A 14,580-nucleotide genomic window follows, 5' to 3' on the forward strand; every position below is an offset into this window, starting at 1 on the left:
AACCCAAGGCCACTTAGAAGAAGTGTATGAGTATTCAGGATGGCACTGATAATTTTGAACATCTTTAAATTGTGCAGGAGCCCAGAAAAAATGGTTTTCAGAAAGCTATCCACCCACCAGCCCCAGCAAGCACCTCCATGTGCTAGAATCTCTAGATTCCACACCGGCTTCATCAGCCACTTAGAACTCTCAGAACTCGGGGGGGGGGGGGGGGGGGGAAGAATCATCATCTACCCAAGCCCTGGGAAGACGTTTGAGTAGGTAGGATTGTGTCAAGTATTCAGAGCAGACTTTGCCACTTTGTTCAGAATTGGGTTTAATATCGCTGACGTATGTCGGGAAATGTGGTTTTGCGGCAGTGGTACAGTGCAATACATTATAAAAAGCTATAAAGTACTGAGACCCAGTAATCAATGGGGATGCTTTAGGGATTTGAAAAGTCAGAGCCTGATTTCATTTATGAGCAAGTGGAAATAAAAATTGCAATGACATATTACATTATGTTGTTCCCTAAGTATTTTGTTAGTGAATGTGTCACAGAAATTAAACAGTTGAATTCAGTTGCCATTAACATAGTAAGTGTGACATTTTGTCGATAGGGATAATTATGACAGTTCTGCTACTTCCTCGTGCATTGTGTTAGCTGCTAATGCAGTTACACTAGCATTTGGTTGGAAAGTTAAACTTATAGGTTAAACATAGTATTAGATCAAGTGAAAATTCTTATCATACTGCCAAAGACAAGCAGTAATCCTGGGAACTGGAAAATTTCAGATTTCAGTAAAGAAGGATCAATACTTTGACAAGGAAAAATAGAATACATGTGTAATCTGCACAGGGACATAAAAACAGCCTCTAAAAACTTCTACAGAGGTAGAAAGAAACCAGTAGGTCATTGGAGATAGGAAGAGTGATGTTGGCGAGTAAGAAAATGTCAGAGGAAGATAGAAAAAAAAAGCTTGTAGATGCTCTAAGTAACTGAAAGAAATTTTATTAGCATGTAAATGTTCAAGAAATGAAAAAGAAAATGAATAAATCTCCAAGATTACTGCAGGTTTACAAGTCCTTGATGAATAGCTTTGTGTGCCATTTTATGAGGTTGCTGTGGAGGGATTACGACAAGGGTGTTCTGCACTGTCCGCTGATTGTGGGACAGATGTATGAGGAGAGATTGAGTCAGCTCAGCCTACATTCACCAGAGCAGAAGATTGAATGAAATCTCTTAGAAACCTATAAAATTCATTTTTGTAAATGCTGTCAGGGGCTAGAGAGCCTAAAAGCTTGGGCTATGGGGTACATCATTAAGAAGCAAGATCAAGACCAGCAGAATTCTCCACCACAGAAGGCAGTGGAGGCCAAGTCATGAAATGTATCCAAGGATGAGGAACTCTAATATGATGCAAGGACAGTGTGAATGCTGGAAAAACTCAACCAATCAGTTCGCAGTTGAGGAAAGAAAAATGGTCAAATGTTTTGGGTCTGTGACCTTTCTTTGGAACTGGAAAAGAGAAGGACACAGGTAAGATTTTAGTATGGAAAGATAAGGAAGTAGAACAGGGTACATATGAACGGACAAGTGCAATTGCTGTCACCACTAAGCCATTTTCTGTTGAGCCATGCTACTGAGTTTTTCCAGTATCTTTGTTCTTGTTTCCGACTTTCAGTATTTGCATGTTTTTGTCTTTTGATTTTGATGAATGAGTTAGCTGTATTTGTTAGTGCTTAAGGAATCAAGGAATTTTGGGAAAAGGTGAGAACTGCGTGGAAGTGGACGAAGAGTCATATTGCGATGAATGGAGCAGGCAGCCCAATAGGCTGAATTGCCTCTTCCTACTCCTGTTGTCTGTGTTTCAATACCTGCGTTCCATGGTTTGGAAAGAGTGCAGTAACTGACTGTCATTTTTCCAGAAATCCATAGATTTTCAGATCAGAGGTAGCAGATGGAACCAACCACCGAAGAAAGCAGGGCAAAGGAAAATTGGGAAATACAGGCCACTGGGCCTTTTGCTGAGTAACTTTAAACACAAGGATAGGTATTTGTAAAATAAAGTCATCAATGGTATTGGGTGGTTGAGCAGGTGCAAGGGGTGAGTGGTTATAGGGGACAGTACTTCTTACCTTCATGCTTTGGTTAAAATTGATACCTGTACCTGGCTGGAAGCCTGAGAAGAGTTTATTCAATACTTACCTTCGTGTACTAAAGTTAATTGCTAGTGGATTTTGAAGGTTTGGCAGTAATTTCATAAATAATGACATAAAATACTCTGGTTTGTTTGAATAGTGTGCATGCAGCAAATTGGATATAGTGACTAATAGTAACCAGTGTAGGCAGTTTCAAAAGTTTAGTGGCATTTCCATTGATGAGACCCCCACCAGTGACACTGTGAAGAGCGCTACGGCCCAAATACTCAACTTGATTGAGTGTATGACCATGCGAGCAGATCAGCGGCTGGGCAACTCACCGTCACAAAGCAAAAATCAGGTGGACTTGCTTCCATTTAGACAAGTATAGTTCCATTGGCTATTGGGAGGCTCGATGTCACCCAGGATGGAGTAGCTAGCTTGATTGGCACCCCATCAACTATTCCCAGCATACAGCGATCATCCTGTATAGCATTTGTAAAGTATGTGATGATTTCCTTGCTAAAGTTATCCTAACCAGCAATTTCTGCGGTCAAGAGGGACATGGCAATGGGTGCATGGGAACACCACTGCCTGCAGATTTCGGTCCAGGCTACATGATTTAGAAATGCACTGCAAGTTCTTTGTCTTCGCAGTGTCTAGGTCCTTGTTCAACCTGCCCTGTGGTGCTATGAAATTGCCTTCAGCAGAGATACTGTGGCAGTTTGGGAAGGAGACTCATCACCATCGTCTCAGAAACATTTTGGGTTGGGAGGGGATGCTGGTCTTGCCAGCAGCTCCTAATAGGCGGATAAATAAATATTAAAAATAGTGACTTTCTTTGCATTCCCATATCAGATGACACACTCTGCACTGAAGTAACATGAAGTAGGAACTGAAGTTGTTCAACTAACTTTCTATTGTTCGAGTACCAAAAAACTCATGTCTGCATGAAGTTTTGGGCTACTGTCATTAGATGATAGATTGATTATTTTATTTATTTATTTTATATTTGTCTTCCAGTTCAACTCACGCCCTACTGCAGGATACAATTTTTCCTTGTAAGCATAAATTTGTTTTTTAACTTCAGACATTTTGGATAATGATTTTTGAATTCAGCCACTTAGATTTCTCAACAGTCATACCACATATTATCGCCCTGGCCCACCACGAGCAGACTCTACATCCCCACCACTCAAGCTGGCCCATTTTTCTCTTGTTGTATCACTCCAGCTATTTGTTACCTGTGACTACATGCCAGTTTCTGCTGCTGCCATTGCTGTCCTTGTCTCGATTTCTCATTGGCTTGCTGAAAATTAACAGCACCTGATTTAGAGTCTGTTGTAAAAAATATATAATGTGATCAATTTTAAAAGCAAAAATGTATTATACGAAATCTTACGTTTTGGACATATTACATTAACCATGAGGATTGTCCGAGATGGGTTTCTTTAGAAGCTAACTCTGTTAATAAATTTTCTATTATTTCTCTTCTCGGATCCTCACTCCCTTTATCTTTTAGTAAACTAACTGAAAATTTGGTAGTTAAACATACTTTGAGGATCTGGGTACAATTTAGGAAATTCTTTGGTTTATTGAGATTTTCTTTGTCTAGTCCCATTTGTTTTAACTATTTTTTTAGACCTTCAATGACCAACTCAGTTCTTAAAGAATGGGATAGATTGGGTATTAAATGCTTCCAGGATTTGTTTGTTGGAGGAAGTCTTCTTTTGTTTGAGCAAATGTCAACTAAATATAGTTTACCCAAAACTCACTTTTTTCGTTATTTACAAATTAAAGACTTTCTGCGTTCTCAATTATATACATTTCCTATAAGTTCCTATAAGGACTTATTAGATGTAATTTTTAGTTTGAAACCTTTTTTTATAATGGTTCAATGTCCAATATTTATGGTATGTTGTTAGGAATGAGAAATGTTCCTATAGACAAATTAAAAATCTTTGGCAACAAGATTTACAGACTTCAATTTCTGAGGAAACTTGGAATGAAATTTTAAAATTGGTTAATAACTTCGTTATGTGCCTGTCATTCCCTTTTACAATTCAGAGTGGTTCATAGGGCTCACATGTCTAAAGATAAGCTATCTCGATTTTACTCGGATATACAGTCGGCCCTCCTTATCCACGAATTCTGCATGCGCGAATTCAACCAACCGCGAATCGTGAAAACCCAGAAGTGCTCTTCCAACTCTTGTTGTTTGAGCATGTACAGACTTTTTTTCTTGTCATTATTCCCTAAACAATGCAGTATAACAACTATTTTACATAGCATTTACATTGTATTAGTTATTATAAGTAATCTAGAGATGATTTAAAATATACGGGAGGATGTACATGGGTTATCGTGGATTGGGATAGAAAAAAATCGGAAGTTCTCTTACTAAGTAAGTCGAAACAGGTACATCCAGTATTATTTAGCATCAGTTAATCAAACGTTTGTCTTAGTTTATAGTATATATTTTACCTTTCTATGCATATAAAACGCTTAAGAGCATAGGATTCAGCGCCGGGCTTGGGAACAGAAGTTCTTGAGTTCGATCCAGTGACAGACCGTTGATGTGGAGGATCAAAAACCCAAAACCCAATAATTAAACCACTGCGTTGCTTAGTAATAATTGTAGCTTTCATCGGGGCAGGGCCTTTATCACTTTATCCTTTAAAATTGTTCCGATCGCTGACCGACTGTAGCCTAACGCTTTTCCAATGACTGATGGCGTTTCATCTCTTTCCGATTGCTTTATTATTTCCACTTTATTTTCAATCGTGATCGTGATTATTTTCGAGAACAGAAACACTGTGGATTCAGAGCTCCGCCGCCAGGTCCTAATGTCCACTGCACTGCGACAGGTTAAATAAGGTCTGGGGTTCCGCTGGGTCCTAAGGTCCACCGCATTGAGACAGGTTGAATAAGGGACTTGAGCATCCACGCTTTTTGGTATCCACGAGGGGTCCCGGAACTAATCCCTCGCAGATAAGGAGGGCCGACTGTATCCCCTTTCTGTGATAGATGTAATAATGGAGAAGCGTCATTAATTCACATGTTTTGGGCATGTCCGAGCCTTGAAAGATACTGGAAGAAAATATTCCAGACTTTCTCAGTACTTTTCAAGGTAAATTTTAAGCCTAACCCTTTGACTGCATTATTTGGTATTGTTGGAGGAAAAGACTTCATTTTGGAGACACCTGATTTGCATTTACTTCTCTTGTAACTAGGAGGGTGCACTTGCTTAAATGGAAGGATGCTGTTCCGCCTACTCATGCTCAATGGTTACGGGTTGTTATGTCATGCTTAAATTTAGAGAAGATCCATTGTTCAGTTTTTGAATCTAGTCAAGACTTATACATTGTGGGGACCATTTTTGAGTTATTTTCAAAACTTTTGATTTGTTGTAAAAGTTCAGATGGTGGCTAATAATATATTTTATTATATGATAAGGGTTTCCCCCCCTTTTTTCTTGCTTTTCCTAACAGCTCTGACTTTGGTAGTGGGTTTAGATTTTTTTCTGTATAACAAAATTATTATATTTCAATATTACGATTTAATTAATTTTTATGAGTACAGGGTTTTGTGATTGTAACTGTATTTTAATACAATGGTACTATTTTATTTTTTTGATTTATAATATATATCTTCTTGTATTCTGTATTCTTTTATACAGAAACTAATAAAAGTATTGAAAGAGAAAAGCAAAAATGTTTGTTGTTGCCCAGTTCTATAACCCTTTCTTCTCATTCCCCTTTTCAAGGCAGCACAATTGTACAGATAGTAGAGCTGCTGTCTCAGAGCTTCAAAGATCCATGTTGAATGTAAATATAACTAGTGCTGTCTTTGTGGCAATAGCCCATTCTCCCTGTCACTACATGAGCTTTCTCCAGTTATTCTCATTTTCTCCCACATCTCAAATACATTGTGAATTGCCCCTAGTGTAAGTGGTAGGAGATGGGGAAAGTTTATAGAAATGTGGGAAGCATAAAGTGAGGTTCTTGTAGGGTTTGTATAAATGGGTGCCTGATGATTGGTGCAGACTTTGTAGCTGAAGGGTCTGTTTTTATGCTGTATAACTGTGGCTCCACTGAATCTCTAATATATGAAACAGAAACAAGGTCAGCTCTACAGCTCCTTCTGCCTGCTTAATTAAGGCTGATTTATACTTGTGCATCGCATCGATGCCGTAGGTAACATGTACCCTACGCCTTACCCTGCACTGTAGGGTGATGAGCACTTCTCCAGAAAAGTTACTAACATGTCGCGGCGACGCAGACTGCAACAACTGTGATTGGTCCGCTTGGTAGCATCGCATTTCCAGTTGCTTCTTCTCCGCCATATCTGTAGGCTGTGCGTACACTGATGTGAAATAGATGAATCAAATTGTCAAATCCACCTGCCGACATGCGAAAATGTTTGAAATGCATTTCCTTGTCCATGTCTCTCATGAAGAAACTCAACACAGTGGTGTAGAAACCCCACCGCCAACTAGTGTTTTGGCACACACCAACGCATGCTCGCTACCACGCAGAAGTGAAAATCAGGGTTACAGCGTAGGCTGTGGTGTAACCCGTAAGCACAAGTATAAATCAGCCTTTAGTATGATCATGGCTGCTCTTTTACTCCCTGCCACTTTCCTGCATGAACCTCCTTTCTCTTGATTCCCTTATATCAAACACCAACTTGAATATAGTTAGTAACCGAGCTTCCACATTTTTATTGGGCAGAGAAGTTTGAAGCTTCAGCACTCTCCAGGTAAGGAACTTGCTTCTCATCTGCATTGATTTTGAGACTATAGCCCCTGTTTTTTTGCCCAGAAGGCAAGTGAAATGTCAGTCCTACATCTTCCCTTTCAAGCTCCATAAGAACCTAAAAGTGTATCTGATGAGAGTTTGTGGCAGAGTTCAATGCTGGCAGAGAATATTGGATTACTGTAAGTCTAAAGTAGTGAAACGAAGGAAGTGACATTAAGTGAAAAAATGCAATAAGTTGCCACTGGGGGCAGGAATACCTGAGGACATACGGATGTGTGTTTAAAACAATGCTTCTAAGTTCACAAAATTGTAGTATATATATCTGAAGCTGGTGTTCATATTCAAATTGCTTTGCAGAGGCCATACAAGTACATTATTCAGTTCTGGCTCCCATATTACACAGGATTCTTTTTGGAAGAAAGCTAGAGGAGGGTAGGGATAATGAAGAAATGCATAAATAATCGTCATACAGTGTGTTCAGCCAGGAACGTTTTTGTTCAACCCTACAGCTGTGTAAAAGGACATAATTACCAGTGAAATGCTTTGGAACAACCTATGCCCTTGAAAGATGCTACAGCAATGGAACTGTTTCAGTCTTTCTAATAAGAAGTAAAAGACAGTTCTGGAAGCACAGTAGAGAAAGTAATGGATGGCATAAGCTCAAGGTCCCCAGGCCATGACAGATAGGGTTGGCCGAGGGAAGGATGGTATCGGACCAGTGGTCTTCTGCTCAAAACTTTCAAAATTAGAAGCAAAGCAATGTGAAATCAGAATTTCACAGGTTAGATGGGCTAAAGAGCTTTCTTCACTGTGATTAATCTTCACCTTGTGGTTAATTAATGCCAAGTTGCTTACTTTCCTTAAAGACATTACCTCCATATGGTTGGATGATAAAGTTGTTCTTTGGTTGCCGAGGTAGTAAATATCTCACTGTATGGGAAGCACAGTGTAAAATCTAAAAGCATTTTATTTATTTTGATTGAAACACCAGAAATAAATCAAGAAATTGTTACACTGCTTTGTGTTGTTTCATGAAAGTAATGGACATGTTAAACTGATATGTTGGAATATATAATTTAAAAACAGTTTAGACCTCAGAGCAAATTAAGATGGAGTAATTTGTCACATTTAATACAAAAACATTTCCATGGATTTATTGATGCAGATTTCCAATCTGATTTGCATTGTGTGGCTTAATTGTAGCAAAATGAATACAAAGATACCTTTAAATTTTAAAAATCTTATTATCCTTTGAATTTAGTAACTAATATCAGTGATGCTTTTGTAATTTTTTTGAGAAATGAAGCCAATAGGGCATAACTGAATGCATTTTTCCATCACACTATAAATTTAGCCTTCAGTTATTTGTAATTTAAACTGATCAGACATGTGTTCACCTTGGGTCTGTGGTGATGTATGTAATTTGATGTTCCTGGTTTACAGGGTTTAGTTAATTTTCATTTTAATTTTGTATGACATTGGCTTGCCACTGGTTAAATTTTAATGGTAATGTTTCTTATATTAATATTTTGGAAAAATGCTTAAATATTAAAGTACACATTTGTTTTAAGAATCAAACTCAAAATCTGTCCTCCATTTGTGTCCTTTAATAGGTACCGCCAGATCCTGGAAAAAGCTTTACAGCTCACAGGAGCAGAGCAGCTAGAGGCTTTGAAGGCTTTTGTTGAAGCTAGTGAGTATTCTTAATGTGCATTGTGTGTGACACTGGGGAAAGATTGTCCTTTGTTTATATTCTCTGGTTTAAAAATAACTCTCCTTCCTTAACTTCCCAGTTTGAGGTAACCTCCTTCATGATAGTTCAAACTAACAGTCTTTTGGTCTTTATACAATTCAAGATACTTTCTCCCATTTCAAGCCAGCATTTCTTTTTATCTGCTTCTCTATTTTAACAACTATCTGATCCCTACTAGCTGTTTTCGTAATGACAAGTGTTTGTAGGATAGAATGTTATATTTTGTTTGAAGAATCGTGGGTGGTGTATTCCCTGAAACTTTCTGTTCATGCATGGATGTACAGAATAGAAAACGACCCTTCGGCCCATGCAGTCCCTGCTTATCATCAAGCACCCCTATTCTACACAAATCCCATTAAAAAAAGTTCCCATATTTCCTTCAATACCCCTAGATTCTACTACTTGCACACTAGCTGCAATTTACAGTGGCCAATTAACCTACCAACTGCGTGTTGTTTGGATTTGGGGGTTAACTGGCGAAGTCATAGAGAGAAATGGGCAAATTCCACGTAGATAGCACCTTGGGTCAGGATTGAACCCAACTTTTCAATGCAGTCTGTTGTTGGCTCTCTTAACTGTGCCAATCTATAGGATGAGTTTGATGGTTATTATGTGTCTTCCACTAGAATTTCTAATATTTGGAGTAATTGATAATGATCAGTAAGAAACGTGAAGGAGTTGATAGTCTGTTTAATTTCTGCAGGGTCATTTTAACAAGTCTGTATAAAGTAATCTAGATTCTGTTTGTCTATATGCAATTTTCAATAAAATTTCGGTAATGTGAAGGGTCAGACAGGTACCATCTAGTAGAAAGTTACATGAGATCCTTAAAATGGAAAGGTTGGGAGTGAGAATCCCATATTTACTATGGGATATTACAACTAAAACAGTTAAAATGGCTAATGATTAATTAAGATGATAAATTAAGACAATCTCACAGCAATGAACTGTTGAAACAGAAGTCAGAGCATGCTGGAATTCTGGTTAAAAAATAACAGGAACACTTTTACAATTCCTCCCTTGGAGTGTCAGACACCCTGAGCCAATAGGCTGGTCCTGGACTTATTTCCACTTGGCATAATTAACTTATTATTTAATTATTTATGGTTTTATATTGCTATATTTCTATACTATTCTTGGTTGGTGCGGCTGTAACAAAACCCAATTTCCCCTGGGATCAATAAAGTATGTCTGTCTGAAATACTGAGCAGGTCAGGCAGCAGAAACGTCTACAATTTTTTTTTCCCTTTTTCAGGATGTACTGTTGCAACTGAACAAAATGTTGATGGAACTGCAATTGGCAAGTTGTTTGGAGTTTTGGTAGCCTAGCCTCAGAGTGTATGTCATTAAGCTGGGGGGGGTGGTGGGGGGGAATGTGGAGAAGATTGACACCGATGTGACTGGGCCTGGAGGACTTGAGTTGTAGGGAGAGACAGGCTGTTTTCCTGGAGTGTGGGAGGCAGAGGGATGACCTGTGGAAGTATGTAGAATTGGGGGGTGGGGATGTGTGTAGGGTAATCGGTTGCAATCTTTTTCCCAGAGTTGGAGGGCATAGGTTTAAGGTCAGAGGGGTAAGATTTAAAGGACAACTCTTTTCACAAACGATGGTAGGTTTCTGGGATGAGCTGCAAGGGGAAATGCTTTGAGGAATATGGACCAAGTGCAGCCAGAAGAGACCGGCTTATTTAGAGAATTAGGTTGGCATGGATGAATTAGGCCAAAGGGCCCGTTTTCATACTGTAAAAATCCATGATTTTATATTTGGTCCATATGTTAAATAAGCCCTGAGACATTTTTGTTTTTGAGTGTATTTGTTGACATGCCAAATCTCTTAAAACTCCTAATGAAGTATAGTTGTTGTCTTGCCTTCTTTATAATTCCATCGATATGTTGGGACCAGGTTAGATCCTCAGAGAGCTTGACATCCAGGAACTTGAAACTGCTCACTCTCTCCACTTCTGATCCCTCTGTGAGGATTGGTATGTGTTCCTTCGTCTTACCCTTCTGGAAGTCCACAATCAGCTGTTTCGTCTTACTGACATGCTGACATTGAGTGCAGAGTTGTTGCTGCGACACCACTCCACTAGTTGGCATATCTCACTCCTGTACACCCTCTCATCTCCATCTGTGATTCTACCAACAATGTTGTATCAGCAGATTTATAGATGATATTTGAGTTATGCCTAGCCACACAGGCATGGGTATATAGAGAGTAGAGCAGTGGGCTGAGCACACACCCCTGAGGTGCACCAGTGTTGATCGTCAGCAAGGAGGAGATATTATCACCGTTCCACACAGATTGTGGTCTTCTGGCTAGGAAGTCAAGAATCCGATTGCAATGGGAGGTACAGAATCCCAGGTTCTGTAACTTATCAATCAGGATTGTGGGAATGATGGTGTTAAATGCTGAGCTATAGTCGATGAACAGCATCCTGACGTAGGTGTTTGTGTTGTCCAGGTGATTTAAGGCCATGTGAAAAGTATCTGCCATTGACCTTTTGTGGCGATAGGCAAATTGCAATGGGTCCAGGTCCTTGCTGAGGCAGGAGTTCAGTCTAGTCTTGACCAACCTCTCAAAGGATTTCATCACTGTAGATGTGAGTGCTACCGGACGATAGTCATTAAGGCAGCTCACATTATTCTAATTAGACACTGGTATTATTGTTGCCTTTTGAAGCAAGTGGGAACTTCCGCCCATAGCAGTGAGAGGTTGAAAATGTCTTTGAATACTGCTGCCAGTTGGTTGGCACAAGTTTTCAGAGCTTTACCAGGTAATCCATCAAGGCCTGCCACCTTGCGAGGGTTCACCCTCTTTAAAGACTGCCTAACATTGGCTTCCAAGACAGAGATCACAGGGTCACTGGGTGCATTACGGATCTTCACAGTTGTAGTTGTATTCTCCCTTTCAAAGTGGGCATAGAAGGCGTTGAGTTCATCTGGTAGTGAAGCAGCACTGCCATTCATGCTATTGGGTTTTCCTTTGTAGGAAGTAATGTCTTTCAAACCCTGCCAGAGTTGTCGTACATCTGATGTCGCCTCCAACCTCGTTCGAAATTGTCTCTTCACCCTTGAAATAGCCCTCCACAAATCATACTTGGTTTTCTGGTACAGACACTGGGTCACCAGACTTGAATGCCACAGATCTAGCCTTCAGCAGATGACGTACCTCCTGGTTCATACATGGCTTTTGGTTTGGGAATATACAGTAAGTCTTTGTGGGCACACACTCATCCACACAGGTTTTAATGAAGTCAGTAACAACTGCAGCATAGTCATCCAGATTCAAAGATGAATCCCTGAATACTGCCCAGTCCACCGATTCAAAGCAGTCCTATAGGCGCTCCTGTGCTTCCCTTGTCCATACTTTCTTGGTCCTCACTACTGGTGCTGCAGTCTTCAGTCTCTGCCTATACTCAGGGAGTAGAAGTACAGCCAAGTGATCAGACTTCCCGAAGTGAGGGTGTGGAATAGCACTGTAGGCATTCTTGATGGTGGTGTAACAGTGGTCCAGTGTGTTGTTTCCGCTGGTATTCCAAGTGATCTGTTGATGGTAATTGCTTAGTGATTTTTTTTTTCCAGATTGTCCTGGTTAGAATTCCCCAAAATGATAGTGGAGGCATTAGGGTGTGCTGTTTTGTGCATGTTGATCCCATTGCTTAAATCATCTAAAGCCTGATTGACATTGGCCTGAGGTGAAATGTTTACCGCTACCAGAATGATCCTAGAAATCTGCTTTGGTAAGTAAAATGGACAGCACTTAACTGCTAGATATTCCAGGTCTGGTGAGCAGAATTGGGACCGCACTGATTATTTGTGCACCAAGAAGAGTTGATCATGAGGCATACTCCTCCACCTCTGCTTTTGAGAGATTCTATAGATCTATCCTGACAGTGTATAGTAAACCCGTCAACCTGAATCGCTGCATTGGGTACAGAAGGGATTAACCAGGATTCCATGAAACAAAGGACACATGCAGTCCTAATGTTCCTCTGATTCAGCTCCCTAGCTGTCAGATCATTGATTTTATTCACCATTGACTGCATGTTTGCCAGCAAGATGGTTGGTATTGGGAGTTTAAAACCCCATTTCCTTAAACACACTTGTATCCCTGACTCCAGCCAAGTTTCCTGCGTGCAATCGACATTGTTCCTGTCAGTTTTAAGCAGTGATATTTAACTTAAAGATGTTAAGATGTCTTTGTTGACTGTGCTGACCTTGGAAGCAGTTGTGCTTTTTAGCTGTATCAGGCTGAAACGAGAATATTTAATCGTATCCATTGAGAGTTCTGCTGCCAAACGAGTCGCCTTGAGGCGCCCCGGAAGTTTAAATGATTGAAGTCCAAACTCATCTTGACATCTGGATAAGTGTTTACTAACCTACTTGGGATAATAAGCAGCACACCTTGCATAATAATTTATGCAGGAATTAAAAGAATGATTTTTACAAGATTGGTCTTCTGTCTTCACCATCAAGTAGTCACCATCAGATTATATTAAATCTAAACTACAGTTGCAAGAGAAAGTTTGTGAACCCTTTGCAAATACCTGGTTTTCTGCATTAATTATTCATAAAATATGGTCTGATCTTCATCTAATTCACAATAATAGACAAAAACAATTTGCCTAAACTACAAACCCCATTTCCAGAAAAGTTGGGATATTTTCCAAAATGCAATAAAAACAAAAATCTGTGATACGTTAATTCATGTGAACCTTTATTTAACTGACAGAAGTACAAAGAAAAGATTTTGGTAGCCCCAAACCATGAATCTCCTTCCACCATGCTTCACAGTTGGGATGAGGTTTTAGTGTTGGTGTGCAGTGCCCTTTTTACTTCAAACATAGCGGTGTAGATTTTTGCCAAAGAGTTCAACTTTGTCTCATCTGTCCACAGAACATTGTCCCAGAAGTGTTGTGGAATATCCAGGTGGTCTTCTGCAAGCTTGTACAGCAGTGTTTTTTGGAGAGCAAGTGTTTCCTCCATGGTGTCCTCCATGAACACCATTCTTGTTCAGTGTTTTTCTTATAGTGAACACATGAACAGAGACTTTAGCAAATTGTGGTGATTTCTGCAGGTCTTTTGCTGTTACCCTTGGTTTCTTTTTTCACCTCCTTCAGCATTGCATGTTGTGGTCTTCGTGTGATCTTTGCAGAACGCCCACCCCTAGGGAGAGTATCAACAGTACTGAGTTTCTTCCATTTGTGGACAATTTCTCTTGCTGTGGGCTGATGAACACTCAGGTGTTTAGAAATGCTTCATGCATCTCTACTATTCTTCTAAGGTCCTCTGAAAGTTGTTTTGAGTAAGGCATGGTGCATGTGTCTTTTTTATAGGGCAAGGCACCTTTACAACCCACACCTTCAATCTCATCTCATTGATTCAAACACCTGACTCCAAATAGCTTTTGTAGAAGGCATTATCCTGGAGGTTCATGTATTTTTTTGAACCTAGACTGTGATTGTTTAAATGGTGTACTCAGTATTGATGAGAAGTACAATTCTTTGTGTGTTATTAGTTTAGGCAGATTGTGTTTGTCTATTATTGTGACTTAGATGAAGATCAGACCACATCTTATGAGTAATTAATGCAACAACCAGGTCATTGCGAAGGGTTCACAAACACTTCCTTGCAACTGTATCAAGCCCCAGGTAACTGATTAACATGAATGTTGATACATTTACAGTACAAAGACTAATGTTGATGAGTGTAAGAAATAATCTTTTAAAAATAGGCTTTTTTTTCTTATAGCTTTTCCTGACAATGAAACCTAGTTAATCTAGTTATATTTTTAAATGGTGGTTCTAAACAAGAAATTACTTCACCCAATTAACAGCTCCATTTACTTGTATAAGGCAGTCATTGAACAAATGACGTTGGTATATATTGCATTGAAATATCATCAGAATACGTATTTCAGATTTGGATTTGACACTCTCAACAAAAACA

General features: G+C 39.4%; 1 protein-coding gene across 1 annotated transcript in view; it reads left to right on the forward strand.

The window, feature by feature from the left end:
- Positions 1–14,580, forward strand: part of cops4 (COP9 constitutive photomorphogenic homolog subunit 4 (Arabidopsis)) — a 55,990-nt gene that overhangs the window by 3,855 nt on the left and 37,555 nt on the right. Inside the window, exon 2 of the mRNA XM_073065025.1 lies at positions 8,495–8,574. Coding sequence (XP_072921126.1) covers positions 8,495–8,574 — 80 coding nt within the window. The remainder of the gene's footprint in view (positions 1–8,494; positions 8,575–14,580) is intronic.

This window comes from Hemitrygon akajei, chromosome 13 (genome assembly GCF_048418815.1).
Source record: "Hemitrygon akajei chromosome 13, sHemAka1.3, whole genome shotgun sequence".
Lineage (NCBI taxonomy): Eukaryota > Metazoa > Chordata > Chondrichthyes > Myliobatiformes > Dasyatidae > Hemitrygon > Hemitrygon akajei.